This window comes from Apis dorsata, unplaced genomic scaffold (genome assembly GCF_000469605.1).
Source record: "Apis dorsata unplaced genomic scaffold, Apis dorsata 1.3 scaffold_416, whole genome shotgun sequence".
In the NCBI taxonomy this organism is placed as follows: Eukaryota; Metazoa; Arthropoda; class Insecta; order Hymenoptera; family Apidae; genus Apis; species Apis dorsata.
Window position 1 is genome coordinate 466,798 of NW_006263671.1, and position 23,774 is coordinate 490,571.

General features: G+C 27.0%; 6 protein-coding genes across 11 annotated transcripts; 4 read left to right on the plus strand and 2 right to left on the minus strand.

The window, feature by feature from the left end:
- Positions 1-814: 814 nt before the first annotated feature.
- LOC102670816 (replication factor C subunit 5) lies at positions 815-4,749 on the minus strand. 3 transcript variants are annotated; one of them, XM_006619437.2, is made up of 9 exons: positions 4,578-4,749; positions 4,421-4,485; positions 4,227-4,354; positions 3,941-4,103; positions 3,715-3,874; positions 3,442-3,653; positions 3,294-3,371; positions 3,053-3,224; positions 815-1,222 (listed from the first exon to the last, which is right to left on the minus strand). In XM_006619437.2, the coding sequence occupies exons 1-8, from the start codon at positions 4,613-4,615 to the stop codon at positions 3,082-3,084; spliced, it is 987 nt and encodes a 328-aa protein (XP_006619500.1). In that variant the 5' UTR covers positions 4,616-4,749; the 3' UTR covers positions 815-1,222; positions 3,053-3,081. The 3 variants fall into 3 exon arrangements, with proteins under 3 accessions (XP_006619500.1, XP_006619501.1, XP_031368178.1); XM_006619438.2 differs by lacking the exon at positions 815-1,222 and adding an exon at positions 2,822-2,949; XM_031512318.1 differs by lacking the exon at positions 815-1,222 and having other exon boundaries at positions 2,996-3,224.
- A 73-nt stretch (positions 4,750-4,822) lies between these two features.
- Positions 4,823-7,305, plus strand: LOC102670683 (26S proteasome non-ATPase regulatory subunit 6-like). Its single transcript, XM_006619436.2, has 2 exons — positions 4,823-6,047; positions 6,483-7,305. Exons 1-2 carry the CDS (start codon positions 4,898-4,900, stop codon positions 7,178-7,180), a joined length of 1,848 nt encoding a protein of 615 aa, XP_006619499.1. The 5' UTR covers positions 4,823-4,897; the 3' UTR covers positions 7,181-7,305.
- LOC102681909 lies at positions 7,197-13,300 on the minus strand. Of its 3 annotated transcripts, XM_006619435.2 has the most exons (20): positions 12,968-13,300; positions 12,642-12,763; positions 12,453-12,581; positions 12,246-12,376; positions 11,857-12,170; positions 11,612-11,784; positions 11,282-11,548; positions 11,057-11,188; positions 10,721-10,957; positions 10,430-10,638; positions 10,060-10,323; positions 9,501-9,982; positions 9,238-9,408; positions 8,958-9,171; positions 8,713-8,889; positions 8,455-8,638; positions 8,186-8,384; positions 7,972-8,110; positions 7,723-7,907; positions 7,198-7,645 (listed from the first exon to the last, which is right to left on the minus strand). In XM_006619435.2, the coding sequence occupies exons 1-20, from the start codon at positions 13,066-13,068 to the stop codon at positions 7,309-7,311; spliced, it is 4,167 nt and encodes a 1,388-aa protein (XP_006619498.1). In that variant the 5' UTR covers positions 13,069-13,300; the 3' UTR covers positions 7,198-7,308. The 3 variants fall into 3 exon arrangements, with proteins under 3 accessions (XP_006619497.1, XP_006619498.1, XP_031368176.1); XM_006619434.2 differs by having other exon boundaries at positions 7,197-7,645; positions 11,057-11,548; XM_031512316.1 differs by lacking the exon at positions 10,721-10,957 and having other exon boundaries at positions 11,057-11,548.
- A 57-nt stretch (positions 13,301-13,357) lies between these two features.
- On the plus strand, positions 13,358-15,542 carry LOC102681690 (tRNA-dihydrouridine(20) synthase [NAD(P)+]-like). Of its 2 annotated transcripts, none has more exons than XM_006619432.2 (5): positions 13,358-13,795; positions 13,913-14,426; positions 14,536-14,781; positions 14,871-15,209; positions 15,296-15,542. In XM_006619432.2, exons 1-5 carry the CDS (start codon positions 13,621-13,623, stop codon positions 15,402-15,404), a joined length of 1,383 nt encoding a protein of 460 aa, XP_006619495.1. In that variant the 5' UTR covers positions 13,358-13,620; the 3' UTR covers positions 15,405-15,542. The 2 variants fall into 2 exon arrangements, with proteins under 2 accessions (XP_006619495.1, XP_006619496.1); XM_006619433.1 differs by having other exon boundaries at positions 13,464-13,805.
- Positions 15,543-16,019: 477 nt separating this feature from the next.
- On the plus strand, positions 16,020-20,289 carry LOC102681467 (general transcription and DNA repair factor IIH helicase subunit XPB). Its single transcript, XM_006619430.2, has 13 exons — positions 16,020-16,219; positions 16,391-16,602; positions 16,681-16,791; positions 16,863-17,183; positions 17,253-17,444; positions 17,534-17,631; positions 17,711-18,114; positions 18,197-18,465; positions 18,534-18,698; positions 18,766-18,952; positions 19,033-19,181; positions 19,516-19,632; positions 19,713-20,289. The coding sequence occupies exons 1-13, from the start codon at positions 16,186-16,188 to the stop codon at positions 19,839-19,841; spliced, it is 2,388 nt and encodes a 795-aa protein (XP_006619493.1). The 5' UTR covers positions 16,020-16,185; the 3' UTR covers positions 19,842-20,289.
- A 450-nt stretch (positions 20,290-20,739) lies between these two features.
- On the plus strand, positions 20,740-23,774 carry LOC102681341 (ceramide glucosyltransferase). The gene has a single exon (XM_006619429.2). The coding sequence runs from the start codon at positions 21,941-21,943 to the stop codon at positions 23,135-23,137; it is 1,197 nt and encodes a 398-aa protein (XP_006619492.1). The 5' UTR covers positions 20,740-21,940; the 3' UTR covers positions 23,138-23,774.

The following is a 23,774-nucleotide window of genomic DNA, read 5'->3' on the forward strand; positions in this document are numbered from 1 at the left end:
GGATGTAGTTCGTTGCGAAACGAACTTAATGTTGACGTTGGAGAACTCCGTCCTTGCCACTACGAGCGATCTCAACGCTATTTTCAGCTCAACCCTGAATCTTAATGAGCATTACAATCATGTTACCAGAGTAGGCAGAGCTTTGAGAATTCTGTTCGGATTCTTGAAAGATTTTAAGAAATCCTTCCACGCATTGAATTTCGATACCCTAATTTGATCTGTCCTGTAATAATTATCATTTGTCTGAATATATATGTCATATGGGATAAAATTTTTACCATCGAGTTATATCGAGAGAAAAATTTTAATTAATTTCGAATGAAAATAAAAAATACTTGCATTTTTTTAATTCCATGTATTCAAGATCATGATCAATATCGTAGTTCATTTCTCTCGTTCTATATTTAAAATGCGGCAAAAAAAAAGATTTATTCTGCTCACTGCCAACGGATCGATGTTGTAAGCAAATAGCGAATACTTCGTCAAAATTGTGCAACGTTTGTATTCATCCGGTGTGAACATTTATTGCGCGTTATCGGCTACAGAACGAAGAAAAATGTCATCGACTTTACATGGAATGAGATTTTTGAGTGACTCGCGCGGATTGTATCCGGCTTCGAAGACTATATATCATTTAACGAAGAGCGAGTAGAGATCGTGAATGATGAAACTCTTAAATATCATGAAAGGAGAGATTCACACTCGATTACTTCATAATCTCAATAATTAGAGCTGATTAAAGATTGAAGCTGATTGATATTCGCAAAAAGAATCGTTTTAATTTATAGTCGATCGAAATAGTTCCGCTCTTTTTTTTTTATTTCTTTCTCTCTTCTTTTTCTTTTTTTTCTTTCTTTCCCTTCTATTCTTGTATCGACATTGATACAATCCAACGTGAGAGTATACTTCTTTCCTCGAGTGTCTAGAACTTATGTTGAAAGTCCTTGAAAAGTTGAAATCTGTGAAGTTAACGAGAGACTTTAGCTATAATATTACATAGAGTTTAGAAATGGACCATAGGTTGTAACGTGGAACGAAATATTCACCGCTCTGAATCTCGTTAAATTCCCTGGGAGACCGAGAACAAGGCAGTTCCGTTGTTAGCTTTCCCCTTTCCATAGTTGAAAATATGTATTTCCATATAATATCGATCGAAATGAAGAATATTTAACTCATTTATATCCAATTTCAATTTTATTTTATTTCTCGAACCAAAAAATGCCTGAGAAAAAAAAGATTTATAAAATATAACGTAATTTTTTTCACTTAGTTTAAAAACCTATATCATAACCTATAATAAAATTTTTGTTTAGATAAATTTTCATTCATATATCAGATATTTAAATAATTTCATTGAATATTTTAAATAATATTACAATTTTTTTATTAGTAAAGAATCAAGATGGTGAACAGTCGATTTTCCAACGAAGGTTTACCAGAAGATTAGCAATACGAGAGTTAGCGTTAGCACGAAGATTAGATACACCGTGCAAAGATGTAGTTAAACGTAGAAGAGAAGGGTGTAGCAGCGCTGATATACTAATTGAATTAGTTATTTCGAAGCAGAAAGTTAAGGGCACGTCTGCGCCAAGTTTTCAAACTGAAATAACTCAGAGAATCGACGTGCTGGCAAGGGTGCTCGTGTACTCACCCTAAGAAGTTCTTATTAAGCTAAAAGTTTCGTTTGATACCGAGTATTATTATATTTCATTTGGGTATGAGTATTATTTATCATAATTCGAGGATCCGCTCTCTAATGAATTTTATTCCTGTAAAAATAAATCGATTATATTAAATAGAAAATAATCATGAATGTGAAATAATTAACTGACTAATTCTCAAAAAAAAAAAATACTACATATCATCATACTTTATAGAGTTATTATTATAGAGATATTCGTTACTTTATAGAGTGTTTGTTTTTGATAAATCAAGGCTTCGGTATTTAATTCATTGAAATATCAGAATAGTTTATATGAGAAAAAAATGAAGAAATACAAATTACAGATAATCGAATTGTTTTTTAAATATAAGTAAAAAAGAAAAAATACATTTTATGATTTAATTTGATAAAATTTCAATAGATATTAAAGAAACTAATATATAATGCGTTAATATATACTAATAATGTAAATTAAATGAGAAATCTTATTAGTTGTTCGATATATATTCGTTAATAATCGAATGATGAATATTTTTTCAATTACTAAATATGCATTGTTATTAATATCAATTATTAGACAAAAATCGTATTTATAAATGATGTATTTTATTTGTTTGAGTGAAAATTTTTTTAAAGAATAGAAGCTGAAAAATATAACAGCATGATTTGATAAAAAATAAATATGGAATATTAATTCGGCAATATTTTGTTTTTTGCTCTTAGTGATATTAAAATCAAAATAATAATGGATTACTATTATATAGAAAAATCAAAATATTATAATATATAGATTATTTTTAAAAAAAAATTATTATTACTATCAAAAAAAAATTGATTATATATTTTGCAAAGCAACAAATCAATTATTGAAATTAAAATCTCAGTTACTATTAATAGAAAAAATAATGGTATTACACGTTTATGGTATTTGTAGATGTTTTTGTGAATAATCACATGTTGATTAGGCAATATTTATATAAATAATGGACAACGTTTCATTTGTACGATCAAGTGCAATTACATAATAATTCGAATACAGATTCATCTATTGAATATTATCTATAAGAAATTTATTATTTTAACTTTTCTATTACCATCATGCATCTAAATAGAACGAAAGAATTATATAAATGAGTCTCAATTTTTTATCGAGTTCTCAACAATTTATTTTCGGAGATTTATCACTTTGATTGTTATTCAAAAAAAAATATAATTTACTAGGAAATTAAGGAATAAAGTGAATAGTGGAACATGGAGAGATTATTTACTTGATATGGAATTTTCATCTAAAAATATTAATTTTTTTTATTACATCAAAAAAAAAAATAATACATTTTTATTAAATAAAGTTTTATTTTAAACTTCTTTATAGAATTTGTGTGTTGTTACCTTAATTGTATCCTCAAATTTGATAAGCATTAAGTCTCGATATCACGAGCATTTTGAAACGCTGAAACAAGGGCGTTTAATTGTACTGTTTCACTACAACCAATAGATACCCTTTTTTCTATTTCAGCTAGTTTTATTATTAAATCAATAAGTATCGAATCTGGAAATTCAACTAAAAAGAAATAATTAAAATTATATGTAATATCTTTTTTTTTTTTAAATTTAAAAGAAAGAAACATACTTTTATTTATAAACAAATGAAGTTCTGTTAATATATCTTGTAATGCCAGTCCTTTTTTTAACTTTATGTCTTGTATTTCTGAACATATATTAAGAAAAATTATAATTTGAAGAAATAATAATTCGAACTAATAAGAAAAAAAGGATACTACAATAACACAATTCATATGATTCATTGAATAGCCAATTGACAATGTTTTTTATATCAATTGGAAGAGGGTGTCCAACGCAAGAATAAACATTTTCTTCTGTAACTGCCCCAAAAGCAAGCCATGTACTTTGAAGGACATTCAAAACTTTTCTCATATCTCCTCCACTCAATGTTATTAATGCTTGTTTTCCATCTTCCGTAACATTTAAACTAAAATATACATAAAAAATCATTGATATATATAATATTTTAATATAATCGATACACTTACTTCTCTTCTTTAATAATAATGTCTAATCTTGGCAAAATTTGATCTATAGAAAGAGGGCCAAACCTAAATTTAGTGCACCGAGATTGAAGGGCAGGAATAATTTTACTGAGATAATTACATATAATACAAAATCTTACATTGTCTGTGTACTTCTCTATTACTGAAACAAGTTTTGAATAGAATATATTCTTCATAATTAAAGGAAACTATTAATGTTAGAACTTACTTCTCCTAAGAGCATTCTGTGCATCATTTGTCATAGCATCAGCTTCATCAAGAATGATTAATTTAAAACCAGATCTATACATTGTACCTGTACTTGCAAAACTAAGTATTTGTCCTCTAACTATGTTGATACCTCTGTCATCTGAAGCATTCATTTCTAAAACCTATATAAAAATAACATTTATTCTATAAAATATAATAAATGTCAAATATATGATAAATATAAATTTTTAACATGAAATATCAAATTGTATAAGATAAAAATAATATAAAATAAAAGATCAAACCATTGAATTAAATTGAGCTGGTGTATATAATTTACGTGCACAAGCAAGTATTGTACTTGTTTTTCCTGTGCCAGGAGGTCCATAAAAAAGAAGATGTGGAAGTAAATTTTCATCAATGAATTTATTTACTATAATAAAATAATTTAAAAATTATATCTTTATAAAATCTTTATAAAATTAATATAAATACTAACTAGTTTTAATAATTTCTTCATGAGATATCAAATCATCCAATTTTTTTGGTCGATATTTTTCTACCCTAAAATAAGGGATTGAAATTTCAGTTTTATTTGATTACTTTTAAAATAAAATTTTAATTTAAATTTAATTTTTAAACAAATGTACATTTACCATGGTAAATTAGTGGATTGAATAGATTTTGAAGTCATTATATAATTCGAAATTATGTTATAAACTTCGTAAAAAGTATTCAAGGTTAGAATCTATTCTTTGGTGTCACAATTAATATCGTTGCCAGGTATCCAAAAACGCGCCATTTTTGTTTTAAATAATACTTACTGATTGGTTCATGATTCATAAACCTATCACGAAAGATAATAATAATAATTCAAATTGTTTAAATGTTAAAAAGTGGATATAAAGTAAAACAAAAGACTTGCATTTCATATATACAAGTCATATATGATATTCATTATTAAAAAATATCAGTCATGAATGATCCAGAATTGTGTCATAAGACTCCTAATTACATACTCCTTATCAAGATTCGATTTAAATTAACTCTACAGGAATACCAAAATGATGATAACTTAAAAACTGAATTTCTCAATACAATAAAACGCGGAAATATGATTCGTTACTATGAAGATGTTTGCAAAGAATTCAATTGGAAAATTGATGAAGATCTTATCAACGCGATGAAGCATAAAAACGAGGTTACATGGAATGAATTAGAGTCTTCTGATAATTCTACTCTTGAGGACACTGAAAAAAAGAATTGGAGAAAAAAATTCGAATTTTTTTGCGAGATTGGTGATCTCGATCGTGCTACAAATATCGCTATTTCAATTTTGAAGGATGAAAGTAATTCATCTAGCATTAGAATTGAAGCTGCTTTTGGCTTATTTAGAATAGCATACATAAGAAATAATATTCGTTCGATGGGAAAAATAATTGCCGAGATAACGGATTTGATGGAAGGATGTCATGCATCGGGTAGCAATTGGTGTTGTCGTAATAAATTGAAAGTATACGAAGCTGTTTATTATCTTGCAACACGAAGCTTTTCCCGTGCTGCAACACTTCTATTGGATTGTATACCTACTTTTGAATCTTATGAACTATTACCATTCAAAGAAGTAGTAGAATATACATTATTATCTGGAATAATTTCTTTATCCCGATCAGAACTTGATACACAATTTAATGACAATGGACTTCTGCAACAAACATTACTTACAGAAGCACCTAAATATAGAGAATTTTTTTATTCCTTTTATGATTGTCATTACAAAGAATTCTTCGAAAATCTCGCCTGGATAGAATATGAACTTAAGATAAATCCTTTGTTCCATTTCCATTATCGTTATTACGTAAGAGAGATGCGTTTGAAAGCATACTCTCAGCTTTTACAAGCATATAGGACTATTAATTTAAATAGAATGGCAACAGAATTTGGTGTGACAGAAGAGTTTATAGAACAGGAAATAGCACGTTTCATTGCGAATGGTAAATTGCATTGTAAAATCGATAAAGTGGCTAAAATGATCGTTACTGTTAGTGCCGCTAGTTGCAATAGAGGAAAAGCACCTGACGCTTCATGCGATCAAGAATTGGTTTACCAAAATATAATAAAAAGAGGTGATGCATTACTTAATCGATTAAAAAAACTTGGTCAAATTATTGATTATTAATATATATATTCTCGAATCATTATATTTGTTTAATATTATGTTAATAATAACATTATTTATATATATTAACACGCAGTTATAATTCTACAAAAGTTGAATTTGCCGCGATAACCGTGTGATCTTTCTTAATATTCAGTTTAAGGTGTTAATTTAATAACATATTTAAACACGTGTTTTTTTATTATAATTTAATTAATGTTTGTAAAGCAAAATAATATATTTCAAGTATTTTATTAAAGTTATAATTTAAGAAAATGTTGAAAATTAATTATCATCTTTCAATCCAATAAGAATACATAGTTAACCTTATTCAAATATAATTTCAAAAATAATATATATTTTACATCAGTTTTCTGTGATCTTTTCCTTTTAATAATTATAGACATATTTAATAAAATTATGGCTTATCGAGTTCTTACAAAATATCCACGATCTATTTATAAAGGAACCAAAGAAGTTAAACAACATTTCAATTATCTGCTTGTATTAGATTTTGAATGCACTTGCAAAAAATATGAAAAAATCGAACCGCAAGAAATTATTGAATTTCCCTGCGCAGCAGTATGTACAAAAAGTTGGAAAATAGTGAATATGTTTCATGAATATATTAAACCAAAAGTTCATCCTCAACTTACTCCATTTTGCACACAACTTACTGGAATTATACAAGATATGGTGGACAAACAACCCCACTTTTCAGAAATATTTATGAAATTTTGTAATTGGTTAGAGGAACACAAATATTTCAAAAATGGAAACGATAGTGCATTTGTTACATGTGGTGATTGGGATTTAAAATATATGTTACCAGCTCAATGTAAATTAGAAAACATACAGTTTCCAATACAATTTATGAAATGGATAAACTTGAAAGGTACTTTTTGTGATGCAACGGACTATTATCCACGAAATTTGTTAGATATGCTCTCGTTTTTTAAACTTCCTTTAGAAGGAAAATTACATTCTGGCATAAATGATGTACAAAATATGGTTCAAATAATACAAAATCTTCATTCAAGATATGATGTACAATTTAAGATAAATAATACACATTTTGATATCATAAAGCAGTATATATAAATAAATAAAGAAATTAATTGAAAATTAATTTATTGATAATAAAAATATTGCTTGTATAAAAATTCAAAACTGAATAGCATATTTGTATAATAAATATTTCAATAAAAAATTAATTTTAAAACATCAATTTATAACTGTTTAACATTCACTCTTATTTGTACTTCAAATTTATTGTTTTCCGTATAAATTTCAAGAACTGCATTAAAATTTCGTTCAATTTTTCGTTTGCATTGAATTTTTAATTGAAAATCTCTTCTGGTGGGTATCATTCCTTCAGTAGGGACAATACTTAGATATTCTGTATTTGATAAATGAGTTTCAAATGGCTGTGCTACGGTATAAGAATTTTTTAATGTTACAATTGCTTCTGTTCTAGTTGGTGGAGTTAAAACTACAATAGATGGGCTGATCATAAAATTATTGATATTCATATCATTTTGAATTATAGTATTTTCTACGAGAGTCCTAAAAATTTTGTTTAATTAAATATAATTATTTATGAAAATTATTTGCATTAGAATTACACTGATAATTACACTTACTCTGAAGGTAAAAAACTTTCTGCATTTCCATCATATACATGACTATTTTCACTATAAAGAGAATAAAACATTTGTGATTCATCAGGATTGTCGTGAAGAACAGTCAGAGTTTCGTCAGCACATACTTCCATTGTTAACATTATTTCGTGTTGCCGAATCTCACGACAAAGATCTCCAAAATTTTGCTAAACAATATTCATATTAATAGATTATTTAAAAAAAATTTAAAGCAAATTTATTATTATTTACCACTGAATCTCGAATAGGTATTACGTCTGACACTAATTGTTCTCCAGAGAAAACTTTACAAATTGGATGAACTATATTTCTAAAAGTTTCATTTTCATTTCCATTCAACTCGCCTGTTTCTTTCATCTTTTTATATAATCTGAAAATATAGTTGGAATTCAAAATAGATTATAAATCAAAATAGATTATAAAGTTTATAAATTTAATATCTTACCTACGAATTCGTAAACGCGTAGGTTCATCTCCGTGAGTAATTAATAATGTTCCAACATGTGATACATCAGATTTTTGCAATAACGCTAAATCTTCTTTTCGTGGATGAAATTCCAGAGTTACCCATTGAACTTCTTTTGGATTTAACAATAATTCAGTTGGATTTACTTGCCAACTTGATATCATAGTAGGATACACAGCTAAAATCATCCAAGAATAATTTAAAAAAATGATAAATATATTTATATTTAACTATTTAAATATTTATACCTTTTGGTGTTAACTTTATTTTAACATAAGAACATAAATCTCCAGTATTTTGTAATTTTATCTTTGCATTTAAAGAATTTTCTGAATTTAACATACCAAATGACAACCACATTTTTCCATTTGTATCTTTGAATACTTCTGAAATTTCGACTTTGCTATAACCCCCATAACCATATAGAAATATCTATAAATAATATATTTTAAATTTATTATTTGATTTATAAGAGTAAAATTTATTTTAACAATAAATTTATTTACTTGTCTTGAAGGTAAAGATTCAGAATCTTCCTTTTTTGATTGATAATGCCTAAATATAATTTTTCCACTTGCTGCACCTATATGATGAGGACTAAATACAACAGACAATGTCCTACTTTCTGAACCTTGCAACGCTAATACAATAGTTGTACCAATGGTTTCTCGTTCTCGAAGAAACTAAAATATTATTGTATAAAAACATAAATGTAAAATATTAATTTATTATAATAAATTAAAAATATTACTCGAAAATTTTTTTCACTGTCTGATATAGTAGCTTGTATCTTGATCTTGTTATTGCTTGTATTGCGAATTGTAAATTCTTTAATTTCAGATTTTCCTATTTTTAAACTATTCCATGACAAAGCAGCATGGGTTGTTTTTATAGGAATTTTATCTCCAGCAACAGTTGAACCTGATACTGAACTAAGAGAAGAATTTCTACCAGATACGCTTGACCTATATTGTATGAAATATTAACAGAACTTCATAAAACTTTAATATAAAATATAATAATAAACTTACTTGCTTGAAACCATACTATGTGGAGAAGAAGGAGAACTTACAGATGATACATATTGAGGGGTTTCACAACGAGGAAAATTTTCATTTTCTCTCTCAGTACATACACTCGATTCACCAATTATAACATAATGATGAACATTACCAGCAGCAGTTAATTTAATTTTTGTATATCTTTAAATATAAATAAAAATCAATAAAAATAAATTCATAATATTATAAATCTATATATAAAATGTCTTCTTATATAAATAATATCTTCTTACATTTTAGGAATGTCTAAAATTTCTTGTTTATAAGTAATAAAAAAACGTCCAATTTCTTTAGGTTGCATATGTATATTTTCTGGTTCAATTGAAAAATATTTAGAATTTTTTTTTGAGTCAATATCTTCGGAAAATGCGGCTAATACAACTATTGGTATTGTTCCAAGATTAATCACGGACAAAGATTTGCTTTGTTTATTAGGAATAATCAAAGGTAAATCTGTTTCAATCACTTCTATTTTAAAAGTTCCTACTTGTACAACAAGAGGAACTTCTTGGATCAGTATATTTTCCTCTGAAGAATTGTTTTCAGCTTGAATTATTAAAGTACTATTGAAACGTTGTAAAGATTGTTGTTGTATTTCACTATTTTTCTGTATAATACCCTTGCATTGAATATTTATAATATATGTATCTTGAGTTTTAAGAATAATGTGTTGTGGTTCTGCTGAATTTTCTAAGCTGAATATTGCTGGTTCATGCTGCATTCAATTAAAGTAAAAAAAAATTAAAAAAGAATAAAAAAATATATTTATTTGAAATTAGGTAAAATCATTACCTGTGATATAAAAAATTTAATAAGAACATCAACATTGTTTTTATTTTTTATTGTAATAGGCAGAATTGTCACACTATTCTCAACAACATATTGAAAATCTAATTCCTTTTTTTGTAAAGGATTTGATACACTTATATTGATTTCTTCAGGTTTGAAACAAATAATATGTTTCATAGTCCATTCAAATTTTGCTACCACATCTAATACTGTTATGTTTACAACGGTTATAATTGGTTTACTCATTTTCACTACTGTTGCAATAATCTAAATATATAAATTAATATATATAATTTTAATTTTTTTAATATTTAATTAATATATATAATTTTTTTTTAAATTTTTATATTAAAATATATATATTTTTTTTTACCTTAAAAAACTTTTCTGAATTTGGTTTAACAAGAACAACATTGTTTGGTGATGTAAGTTGAATAATTTCTTTATCTCCTTGAATTTGATTTATATTTAATGAACAAAGCATCCATTTATCACTTTTATTTAAAAGTTCAATGTCAGTCTCTCTAGATAGACCAACAATACAATTACATAATTCTTCCGTATTTTTGCCAATAATAACATCTATAAAAAATAAAAAAATAACAATTAATAAAAAAGCAAAGAATCATATAATTTTTCTTGTTGTTGTGTTATAATATCATACTATTAACATAAGATTGAGTTTCTTTTGAACAATCTTGTATAGAAGTTTCTAATTTATCTTTATATGAAATATTTTCCTTTTTTATATCATCTTTTTTTTCTATTTCTTTCTTCTCAAGTTTAACAAACTGTTTCTCATGATTAATTATTGTGTTAATTTTTGAAATACAAGGTGATACTTCTTTTTTTATATAGTTTGGAAGAGTTAGTTTAGAATCTTCCAATAATAATTTAAAATCTAAAATTCATAATTTTTTTTTAAGTGAGTCATAGAAAAAAATTTTAAACCTATTATTGGTTAGTTGAATGAAATTTTTGGAAAATAAAATATACATACCTTCATTATGTGAAGATGGTAATTTTTCATTATTTATTTCTTTCTTAAGTTCTTGATAAGCAACTTCAATATTTGCTTTTACACCTGAGTTAGAATCAAATGAAAGCATTCTTGGAATAGAATGTTTAATACCTATAGTTTCATTAATGATTTTACTATCTAGAGATAATTTTGTTGTAAGATTTAATAATCCTATATCTTTTTTAAAATTATCTATATCCCTACTTGGAGTAATAGGCATAGATTTTCTATTTGAAGGCATTAATGTATAAGTATCTCTAATTAAATTCTCTTCTTGCATGCGCAAGGATTTTCTTTTTTTTTTTGCCATGATAAGTTGATCTACTAATCTTCTAGGTGTACCATTATCAATATCTTGTAATGCTTGAGCAATACTGGTCAAACTCATAACACTATGTTCTTCTATATCTTTCATCGTATTTTGCATATTTTGAGTTTTATCTTTACTAGCAATAGATCCAATTGAAAAATCTATAAAAAAAAATAATTTTATATATATATAAGATATTTGTTTAAATAAATAAATAATAATACCTTCTGTTACAATAGTTGAATCAACTAGTGGTATAATTTGATCTTTTTTTTTTGGACTATTTACAGACAAACCTAAACTTGGCCTTTCTACTGCATTATCTGATAATTCTCCAAAATTTCCACATTTTCTTCTAAAAAATTCACCTATAGATACCTTACGTCCAGCACAAGATCTAAAATTTGATCATATAATGTATTAAATTTGAATATATTATAATGTAAAATATTTATAATTCTATACTTACTCCACTGATATATCTAGTTCACCAATTACACCAGAAAAACAAGATAAATCTAGATGTTCTTTTCCAGTAGAAGTTGTGGGAAGAGCATAGGAATAATTTTGTTGCCAAGAAGCTTCATCAGCTATGAATTGACTAGCCATTTCAGAAGCAGGACGAAAATCTTCATTACTAAATTGAGCCATAAATTCAGCAGTAGTTGTATCAAATGTTATTGTATTTAAGTTTTTGCTTGATGATAATGATGATAAACATTTTTCTGAATTTCTACTTAATCCTGATGAACGTGCAGTTATCTCATTTGGTTCAAAAATAACCTGAATATGAAATTCATTTAATCATTTAATCAATTAATCATTCTGATTAATTTTTTATAAAAAAATTATACTTACACTACTTGCTTTATTAATAAATGAATGTGAACTGTTTTCATTTTGAAAAATAATTTGATTGGAATCAATCAGTGCAGGACTAATATTATCAGATAAATTTTGAATATTTACATCATTTTCTTTATTTATATCTAAAATGTAAATCAAAAAAATATATATTCATTGTTAATCTATAAAAAAATTATGTTAAAAAAAATAAATTTTTACCATGTATAGTAAAAGTAGTTTTTAAATCACTACATCTTTGAAGTAATTTTCTAACAAGTTCATGTTCTGAATTTAAATTATTCTCATCACATTTTTCTATTTCTTCCAATCCACTTACTTCAGCTAAAACTATAAAAATTTATTATTTTTTAAAAGGCATAATATAATATTATAATTTAAAAAACTTACAAGAAGACATATCATTAAGTATACCAAGAGATGATTCATCACATTTCTCTGTCATACTTTTACATCTAATAGATTCATTAATAGGTTCATTAATATTTTTATCAGGAACTTTACTTTCAAATCTGTAAAGATTAATTAATTTTTATATTATTACTATTTGATTTATATATATATATATATACATATATATATTACATATATTATTATATATATAAATATAATATATATTATATTATATATATTGATATATATATATATTATATAAATATATGTATATATTAATTAAAAGATATTAAATATAAGATTTATAAAGAAAACAAACTCACGTGTTTTTTCTTTGTACAGTCGAAGTTGCTTGTGGTTGAGGAGTATTTAATACGGTCACATCAATCAAATCTGCATCTGTAAGTTTGGATGGTGTGAACATTGTCAAAATTTTTCTTTGTCTGCCGTTCAATTACTTTGGTCACTATTCTCTTATGACAATAGTTTGTACACATAAAAGATTCTGAGCGATTTACTAATCGCCAAATTATTGAAACAAAGAGAAAATTGTACCATATTATTATTAACGTATTATTTGACAGTTAATCGATTTTAGCATTCAAATTTGAAAGTATTGTAATCATTAATCACAGAATAAGAAATTCTTACTAAGTTGGATCAACATCACATATACGATAAACAATGAAACTGCCATCTGGTTAAGTAATAACGAAATAACATTGTTTGCATGTTCATAGTATTATAAAAAAATTTTGATGTGTGATAATGTTATGAAAAATTTAGAGTTATTAATTTATTATAATTTACTAAGATGTTCAAAAAAAAAATTTATATCTTAATAAACTTATATCATTGAATAATAATGAAATATTATATAAATGCGACAATAAGAAAATAAATTAGAAACATTTATATTTCAAAACCATGAAAGGGATAGCAACATATTGACAATACAATTAATACAATTAATAAAATGATAAAAATGGAAAGAAAAAGACTAAATTATGAGAATAAACTCATATTAGCACCAATGGTACGAATAGGTACTCTTCCTATGCGTCTTCTTGCACTCGATTATGGTGCTGATGTAGTATATACAGAAGAATTAATAGACTGGAAATTGTTACGATCATTTCGTCGTGAAAATGGTAAGAAAATGTTAGTAAGAAAATGTTAGCATTAAGATTAAAAAATAATTTAATCTAAAGAATAATGAGAAAAATTACTTTACAATACATTAATTATTTTAAAATACATTTTTTTAGATGTTTTGGGAACAATTGATTATATAGACAAAACGGATGGTACAGTAACTTTTCGAACTTGTCCCAAAGAGAAAGATAAAGTAGTTTTACAAATCGGTACTTGTGATGCAGCAAGAGCATTAAAAGTAGCTAAAATGGTAGAACAAGATGTTGCTGGAATTGATTTAAATATGGGTTGTCCCAAACTGTTTTCCTTAATAGGAAAAATGGGAGCAGCTCTTCTGAAAGAACCAGAAACAGCTACAAATATTTTGAAAACTTTAGTAGATAATTTGAATATCCCAGTAACTTGTAAAATTCGTGTATTGCCAGATATAGATAAGACTATAGAACTTTGTGAACTTTTACAATCAACTGGTATAGCAGCAATTGCTGTTCATGGTCGTACTGTTCATGAAAGACCACAACATATGAATCGTAATGAAGTTCTAAAAAAAATTTCTAATAGACTTTCTATACCAGTTATAGCAAATGGAGGATCAAAAGAAATACAGAAATATTCTGATATTTTCAAGTAATACTTCACTTAAATTTTACTTTTATTATATATTATATTGTTGTTTATATCATTTATGTATAATTATATTATTGTATAATTTAAAAATAACTGTAGTTATTTATAGATTTAAGGAAATAACAGGATGCAGTAGTGTAATGCTTGCACGTGCAGCTGAATGGAATTGTTCAATATTTAATGAAAAAGGTTTACTTCCTATGGAAGATGTGATAAAATCATATTTAAAATATGCTGTAGATTGTGATAATTCACCTTCCAATACTAAGTATTGTATACAAAATATACTTAGAGAACAACAAGAATCAACACTAGGCAAAAAGTTTCTTAGTTCTCAAACTTTAGAACAAATATGGTATGAGTTATATTATTAAAATATGAGTTATATTATATAATTATTTATAAATTGATAACATAATATCATTTATAAATATCTTGCTTTAGCAATTTATGGGACTTAAGTGATTATTTTTATTTGAAGAAAAAGGAATTTGAAGAAAAAGGTTTATTAGGAAGATCTCAAGTTTCACCTATGAGAGAAGATGAAAAACAGGTTCAATCATGTAATAAAAGGAAGATTTTAGAGGAAGAAGATGTAATTTTAATGCATTGTGCGTTTTTAAGAAATAATTATATAACAGATCTTGAATTACCAAAAACTGTATTACACAAGTGGACACAAACTCAAAGAAAGAAAATGCCAAACTATAATACACAACAAAAAGGAAAATTATTCCGTTCTATTGTTACTGTCGATGGACGGAAATATGGATCATCTTTCTGGTATAATAAAAAAATTATGTATATTACATTATATATTCTTATTTTATTAAAGTTAATTATTAAAATGTCTTTTAAATTATTTTAAGGGAAAAAAATAAAAAATGGGCAGAACAAGGTGCTGCTTTAGTTTGTCTTTTTTCTTTAGGCCTAATCAGTGAAAAAACTTTTGATACAAACAGCAATGTTCCTTCTTGACAGTATATAAATGAAGCACAGAGAATAATTGAGAGTACTAAATAAATACTCTTGAAAATAACTTACATTATCTTATAAAATTTAATCTTGTATTTTTTTATCTGATTTATTATCAATAAAAAACATTTTTCAGATATATATAAATTTAAAACTTATTTCTAAGAACCTAACAACATATAGCATATATAATATATATTATATATAACATACATAATATATAATATATATACATTAATATTTTGAAATGTTTAAAATATATTATAATAATTAAATTATTGTTAGAATATAGAATTTCAGTATCTTCGTGTATAAATGTAATGAAATATCTTTTTAAAATTTTTAAAAATTAATCATTAATGATTTTTTAAGAATTATTTAAGTTATTTAAGAATAATTATGATATAAATTAATATTTTTGTTATTTAAAAGACAAAAAATTCAATAATGTAAATAGATGTAAACAGAAATTTCTTATAGAATTTATTTTATTTCAAAAATTATAATTATTATTCACATTAACTTTATAGCTTTATAAATTGAAAAATATATATGTATATTAAATTATCTTACTGAGTTTTGTATCTATATTATATTTTTTCTATGACTAACCATTTTTCCATCATGTATATACTCTAAGTTTTTCGCATTCTATCTTTAAAGCATTTAGCTTATTTTGCTGTTTGTATGTTTGTTAAATTGTGAAAATTATTAATTTCTTTAATTTTTTTAATTGTAAATGTAATAAAAAAGATTATTTATAATTTGACGATTAAATTTAATAATGGGTCCTCCAAAACGTTTCAAAAAAGACAATGGTATAAACTTATTTTTTATTTTAAAATTAAAAAGTTTAAAAAATTTTACAATTTTTTAACTATTAATTTTATTACTTTTATAACATTTTCTATAAATTAAAATTATACTATGTATATATAAAGAAAACAAAATTATTTGATATTGCAATAAAAACTATCATTTATTTTTAGACAGAGGTAAATGGAAAAAACGTAAGGAAGATCCAGAAGAATACAATGAAGATGATACTTTAGATGATAATGAAACTGAAGGTATACCTGATGCAGCTAAAAATGATGTTGAAAAACAAGATGATACAGCATTGGAAGATGAATTTGGTGCAAAAGATTATCGTTCACAAATGATTTTAAAACCTGATTGTGCTTTAAGACCACTTTGGGTGGTAAGACATTAAAATTAATTTATTTTTCAAAATTTTTTAAATATAAAAATTATTTTATTATTACATAAATATTTTTAGGCACCAAATGGACATATTTTTTTGGAATCTTTTTCACCTGTATATAAACATGCTCATGATTTTTTAATTGCTATCTCAGAACCTGTGTGTCGTCCAGAACATATTCATGAAGTAAAAATACTATTACAAATTCATTTATATAATATTTATAAAATTATAATATTTTAAATTTTATGTTTCAGTATAAATTAACTGCTTATTCTTTATATGCTGCTGTAAGTGTTGGTCTTCAAACACATGATATAATAGAATATTTAAAAAGACTTAGTAAAACCAGCATTCCTGATGGGATTATAGAATTTATTAAATTATGTACATTATCATATGGTAAAGTAAAATTAGTATTAAAACACAATAAATATTTTGTTGAATCTCCATATCCAGAAGTATTACAAAGATTATTGAAAGATCCTGTAATTCAAGAATGTAGATTAAAGAAAAATGTAGAAGATGATAAAGATGAAATAATTACAAATATTCAAAATAAAACAAAAACACCACAGGTATAATTGTATATTAATTATATCACTATTTTAATGAAATATAATATTAATAATCTCTATTTCTTTTAGTTTGGAGCAAAAGCCATAACTAATGTTCCTACTGGAACTACCAAAGTAACAGAACCAACTAATGATCAGGTTCCAGCAGAAACAGCTACTGTTCCTGAAGATATAACTACTTTTTATGATAAAATAGATAAAGAGGATGAAGATGAAGAAGAAGAGCATGAATTAAAAACAGTTAGCTTTGAAGTAAATCAGGTATTTTTGAATTTTTATTTGAGATTATAAGAAATAAATTTATAAATATAAAAAATTCATAAATATTTATATTAAAAGTTTTTTTACAGGAAAAAATTGAAGTTATACAAAAAAGATGTATCGAATTGGAATATCCTTTATTAGCAGAATATGATTTCCGTAATGATACTATAAATCCAGATATAAAGTATAATAAAATAGTATAATAAAATTATATTTAATACAAATGATAAAAGATATTTAAAAATTAATAAATTATATTTTAGCATTGACTTGAAACCATCAGCTGTACTGAGACCCTATCAGGAGAAGAGTTTAAGAAAAATGTTTGGAAATGGACGAGCTAGATCGGGAGTTATAGTTTTACCTTGTGGTGCTGGCAAAAGTTTAGTTGGAGTAACAGCTTGTTGTACAGTTCGAAAACGTGCATTGGTATTATGTAATTCTGGAGTGTCGGTAGAACAATGGAAGCAGCAATTTAAAATGTGGTCTACTGCGGATGATTCAATGATTTGTCGATTTACGAGCGAAGCGAAAGATAAGCCTATGGGTTGTGGAATTTTAATTACAACATATTCTATGATTACTCATACTCAGAAACGTTCATGGGAAGCAGAACAAACTATGCGATGGCTTCAAGAACAAGAATGGGGAATTATGGTTTTAGATGGCAATATACCTTTTTTAATAGATTAAATTGATTGAAAAATTATATTTTTTCATTAAATTATTTAATATTGTTGTATTTATAGAGGTACATACAATTCCTGCAAAAATGTTTAGAAGAGTCTTAACAATTGTTCAATCTCATTGTAAATTGGGATTGACCGCGACATTACTTCGAGAAGATGACAAAATTGCTGATCTCAATTTTCTGATTGGGCCTAAACTGTATGAGGCCAACTGGTTAGAATTACAAAAAAGGGGTTTTATTGCAAGAGTTCAATGTGCTGAAGTTTGGTGTCCTATGACACCTGAATTTTATAGAGAATATCTTGGTTGTAAAATGAGTAAAAAATTGGTAGGTTATTTTAATTTAATTTAATTTGATATAATATTTTTGAATTTTCAATATTATTCTATTTATAGTTACTTTATGTAATGAATCCTAATAAATTTCGTTGCTGCCAATATTTGATACGATATCATGAAAGGCGTGGCGATAAAACCATTGTTTTCTCGGATAACGTTTTTGCTTTGAAGCATTATGCTATTAAAATGAATAAACCGTATATCTATGGGCCCACTAGTCAAGTAAGTATAAACGTAAAAAAGAAAATTGCAACAATTGTAAGATATATAACGATAAAATTAATTTTAGAGTGAACGAATACAAATTTTGCAAAACTTTAAATTCAATACTAAAGTGAACACTATATTTGTCAGTAAAGTAGCTGATACTTCTTTTGATTTACCAGAAGCTAATGTATTGATTCAAATATCTTCACACGGTGGTTCACGGCGTCAAGAAGCACAACGTTTAGGACGAATTTTAAGAGCTAAAAAAGGTATAGTTTTTTTAAAATCATATTACATAAAATCATATTGTATCATAATCAATTGTAAATATTATTATGCTTTTTTATAGGTGCCATTGCGGAGGAATATAATGCATTTTTTTATACGTTAGTATCGCAAGATACGATGGAAATGAATTATTCGCGAAAACGCCAACGTTTCCTTGTCAATCAAGGATATGCTTATAAAGTCATTACAAAACTTGCAGGAATGGAAGAGGTACATATTAAAATAATATTTCATTAATAATAATATTTTATCTGTTTAATTATTAAGAAATTATCTTTTAACTAATTTTTGGAAGTAAAACTTCAATTTTTCAGATACGCATATACCTTTAAAATTTATTTTTAAATATGTATTTTAAAATAAAATACGAATATTTTTTTCCATATTAATAATTTTTAGAATAATTATTCAGATAAATAATATTTTGATTCTAATTCTATGATAATTAACCGAACACTATTATAATTAATAATAATTAAATAAAAATATTTTAAAATTATTTCAAATTTTATTAATTTAATTATTAATTTAATTATTAAAATAGGAGCCAGATTTGATGTATACATCTCGAGAAGAACAAGGACATTTGTTACAACAAGTTCTATCTGCCAGTGATATGGATGCAGACGAAGAAAGAATACCAGGAGAAGGTCCAAGACCTGTAAGTTTTTTGACATTAAAAATATGTTAATCGATAATATCATATATTGTTCTATTTTATTTAAATTATTGTTATTTCAGATTGTACGTAAAGCTGGAAACATGACATCAATGTCTGGTGCAGATGATGCAGTTTATTATGAATATAAAAAAGCTCCTAGTTCATCTACAGCAAACAAACATCCATTATTTAAAAAATTTAGAGCATAGTAAATTTTAATTATGTATATATAAAATTATTTCAAATTTATCATTGTTTACTAATTAATTCGATATTTATATGTATATAAAAATCTTCTTCAAAGTAAATATCATTTTTTTACTATGTAAAAAAATTTCAATTTAAATATGAACTCTGCATTTTGTTTCTTAATTATGTTTTTTAAAGAGCAAGAATTAATAATTTGCATTGCTCGTAACATAGTTCATAGGTCTCTATTCTTTGTATATCTAATACGCCTGTTTGCACGATTTATGTGTTAGCAATACAATTTACGCCAATGTAAATTATCCGATGGATAGTTGACACAAAGAATGCGATAAAAATATTCGTGATAAATTTGTTGGTCTGGAGCGATAATCATAAAGTACCTGTAGTATACGTTTATTAATGTTATATTTACTCGATTTCACTTAAATAAACTGAAAATATAAATTTGTGTATATATTTTGTTTATTTTATATATATAAATTATATTATAAAATTTGATGTATATGTTATAATGTAACATACATTAAATTTATTTCATATATACAATTGATATAGCTAAAATAATTATTATTATTAGTTATTATAGCATAATAAAGAAAATAATTAAAAACTTAAATTATTGCTTTTAATCTTATTATTTCATTTAATTTACTTTCTTTTTAAATGTTCAATAGATTAATTAATTTTGTTTTAAATTTGTCAAAAAATAAAATATAAAATTATGAATATATGATAATATATCCAACAAAACAAATATCTATTATTTTATTATCAAATGATTCATTTATTTTTGATTAAAAAATCTATATCATATGATAACAACACGTTCGAGTCTTAAATTTTTTATAAAAATGGTGACTCGCGGGCGCTAGATGCCAGTTGACTGTAGCGGTCGTCAACGCGTTCAGTCTGAACTTAGTAGCGAATTAGAGCTGCCGGCTGTCACATGCAGCCAGTTATCCTGTCGACGCTTGGCGGTGCGTCGTTGCGTGTAAGACGCGTTCGATTGTTTAAACCGCTATTTTGTCTCCCTTTTGCTTTTACTATTCGATTTTTTGATTATAATCGGTTCGAATCGACAAACAGAAGTCTGTTTATCGACATGACATGCATCGGCACGCGATGGCAGTGCCGTAGTTGCGGTTGGAATGGAACAGGACAAGGCCGCGTAGGCGCATCGTTATGAAAGGAAGCAGTCGTCCGTGAATACAAACTGAACGTCCTATCTTGACATTATATACATTGCACTCTGAAGGATTGGTGAACTTCGGTTATTAAATGTTCATAGGAAACACAGGAAGTATCAATTATCGAAAGGCGTTGTACATTCGAGGTAAGAGACAAAAAGGAAACGCTTTTATTCTGGATCCTATTTCATACAAGATATTTAGGGAATAAAAGATTGGCACTATTCAAGAACTATTAAAGAAAAAACGCATCAAATACAAGGAACATACGTCTATTGTGTATCGTTAAAACTACCCGCGTGAAAGAAGTGAAGTTCATGAATGTATTGGTGAAAATTGGGGAGGATCGTTGTTGGTACGTGACGACAAAGAGGGTGCTTCGGTATCAGTAATTGTGAATAGAAGGGCAATCCTTGTCGCAGTGAAAAGTGAACAAGAAAGAAAAAAAGAAGTATATAAAGCCTGGTATATATCCGTCGGCGTGCCGGCGTTTTCAAGTGCTAGTAACCGTGGACGCGGTTACGTAGCCACCGTATAAGTCGCGCGGGGTTAGTTAGTGCGTGAATGTATTGGAAGCAGTGGCCACGTCTTTCTCGTCGTCGTCATCGTTGTGATCGCCGTGAAAACGGTGTTACATTGTGGAAATTGCCAAAAACGCTACATCATCGATGGCCCGCGCGATTTTTCAACAGCATCCGTGATCGCGGCACGACGGAAACGTCGTCAAGAATGCGGCGGATATCATTTACTCGTCCCAAAAGGATGGCGGGCTTTCAGATTATCATTCGAATTGATAGGTACGGAAGAATCGAATAATCACAAAACGAGAGAGAAAGAAGACATCAAAGTGGTGAGGTGAGCTAGGAGTCCCGGAGGTTAGGCCTCCGAATGTTTAGGATTTTTGCTTGAAAATGAACTCCATGATATATACCCTCTACGGGTTTGCGATATTTTTCATGATATTCTGGTCAGTGATGTGGATTGTTCATGTACTGGCACTGATTGCTGGTCACTGGAAATTACATCGTAAAATCACTCAAGTACCAACCTACGAAACGCCCTTACCCGGTGTATCAATCATAAAACCACTGATGGGCGTTGATCCGAATTTATTCAGTAATTTAGAGACATTTTTCACCATGCAATATCCACGTTACGAGTTATTATTTTGTGTGGAAGATGACTCGGATCCTGTGTTAATGTTAGTGCGTAAATTGATTGAGAAGTATCCAGAAGTGGACGCAAAACTTTTTATCGGTGGCTGTAATGTAGGTGTAAATCCAAAGATCAACAATATGCAACCAGCATACGAGGCGGCCAAGCATGAGTTTGTGTTGATCAGTGACAGTGGTATCAAGATGAAAGAGGATACACTCTTGGATATGATTAATTACATGACTGACAATGTTGCATTGGTACATCAAATGCCGTTTACCTGTGATCGTGAAGGTTTTGCCGCAGCATACGAGAAAATCTTTTTTGGTACCGTACAATCGCGTATGTATCTTGCCGCCGATTTACTTAGGATAAACTGTCATACCGGTATGTCAGCTTTATTGAGGAAAGCGCCAATTGACGAGGTCGGTGGATTAAAGACATTCGGTGTATATTTAGCAGAGGACTTTTTCTATGCAAAGTCATTGACCGATCGTGGTTGGCGTATCACAGTGTCATCGCAGCCAGCGTTACAGAATAGCGGTCATTGTGAGCTACATTCATTTCAGGCGAGATTACGAAGGTGGGCAAAGCTCAGGGTAGCTATGTTGCCTACCATGATTGTTCTGGAGCCACTTAGCGAGTGTTTAGTATTAGGTGCCTGTGCTTCCTGGGCAGCCAGCGTACTTTTTGAGTGGGACTCCCTTGTTTTCTATTTAGTACACATACTTTTGTGGTTCATGTTCGATTGGACGCTATTGAGCGTCGTGCAAAATGGCCCATTACCGTTCAATAAATTAGAATTTGTATGCGGATGGTTACTGAGCGAAATCACCAGGCCTTATCTTTTCCTTCAGGCAGTTCTAGATCCTCTGATACAGTGGCGATCGCGCGTTTATAAGCTCAGGTGGGGTGGAGTCGCAGAAGAGGTTAAGGCAAAAGTGAAATATTGAAATATCGTGAAAAATACGTTCTTAATTTTTTTCTTTTCTTTCTTTCTTTTCTCTTTTTCGTCATTCTTTCCTTGTTTTTTATATGTATATACATTCATATACAGATCAACATCCACATCAAGCTATACGCGTGGGTGTTTTGTAATATCTGATATATTATGCTATTACGCATATAGTACTTATTACGTTAGGATGAGAAAAAAATATGTCATATACACAAGAAATGTATTAAACAGAAATATCCGTGCGCGCGTGTACACATATACGTACATATATACGTACATATATATGATATGTTTACATAAAATAGTAATCACAACATGGATGTATGCACGTGCAAAGTCATTTTTCAATTATTCTGCATATCATCTCTACTAGTTGGTTCTTAACGATATGCTTATTTTTTGTGCAATGTTCTTTGGAAAAAATATAGCATAAAAAAATAAAACATTTTTTATTTATGATAGGTTAGAAAAAGAAAAGATATAGTAAATAATAATTAATGTACATATATATAATCTTATTTTTTTAAGATCATTGTCCGAAACGGATAATCCTTATTGCAGTCGTTATTGCAGTATATTCAGCGCAAAATTATTAATACATTCTAATGAAATGATTTCTAAAAAAAAAAAAA

Bases quoted from the DNA above. Each gene is read 5' to 3' on its own strand.
- LOC102670816 (XM_006619437.2), bottom strand. From the start codon at position 4,615: ATGACTTCAAAATCTATTCAATCCACTAATTTACCATG. The intron at 4,104-4,226 runs GTTTGATCTTTT...ATTTTTATATAG, and splicing joins CAGCTCAATTTAATTCAATG to GTTTTAGAAATGAATGCTTC. The intron at 3,654-3,714 runs GTAAGTGTATCG...TGTATATTTTAG, and splicing joins ATTATTATTAAAGAAGAGAA to TTTAAATGTTACGGAAGATG.
- LOC102681909 (XM_006619434.2), bottom strand. From the start codon at position 13,068: ATGTTCACACCATCCAAACTTACAGATGCAGATTTGATTGATGTGACC. The intron at 12,582-12,641 runs GTAAGTTTTTTA...AAATTTTTATAG, and splicing joins ACTTAATGATATGTCTTCTT to TTTTAGCTGAAGTAAGTGGA. The intron at 12,377-12,452 runs GTAAAAATTTAT...TTTACATTTTAG, and splicing joins AACTACTTTTACTATACATG to ATATAAATAAAGAAAATGAT.
- LOC102681690 (XM_006619432.2), top strand. From the start codon at position 13,621: ATGATAAAAATGGAAAGAAAAAGACTAAATTATGAGAATAAACTCATA. The intron at 13,796-13,912 runs GTAAGAAAATGT...ACATTTTTTTAG, and splicing joins ATCATTTCGTCGTGAAAATG to ATGTTTTGGGAACAATTGAT. The intron at 15,210-15,295 runs GTATAATAAAAA...AATTATTTTAAG, and splicing joins AAATATGGATCATCTTTCTG to GGAAAAAAATAAAAAATGGG.
- LOC102681467 (XM_006619430.2), top strand. From the start codon at position 16,186: ATGGGTCCTCCAAAACGTTTCAAAAAAGACAATG. The intron at 17,632-17,710 runs GTATAATAAAAT...ATTATATTTTAG, and splicing joins ACTATAAATCCAGATATAAA to CATTGACTTGAAACCATCAG. The intron at 18,115-18,196 runs GCAATATACCTT...TTGTATTTATAG, and splicing joins GGGAATTATGGTTTTAGATG to AGGTACATACAATTCCTGCA.
- LOC102670683 (XM_006619436.2), top strand. From the start codon at position 4,898: ATGAATGATCCAGAATTGTGTCATAAGACTCCTAATTACATACTCCTT. The intron at 6,048-6,482 runs GTGATGCATTAC...TAATAATTATAG, and splicing joins CCAAAATATAATAAAAAGAG to ACATATTTAATAAAATTATG.
- LOC102681341 (XM_006619429.2), top strand. From the start codon at position 21,941: ATGAACTCCATGATATATACCCTCTACGGGTTTGCGATATTTTTCATG.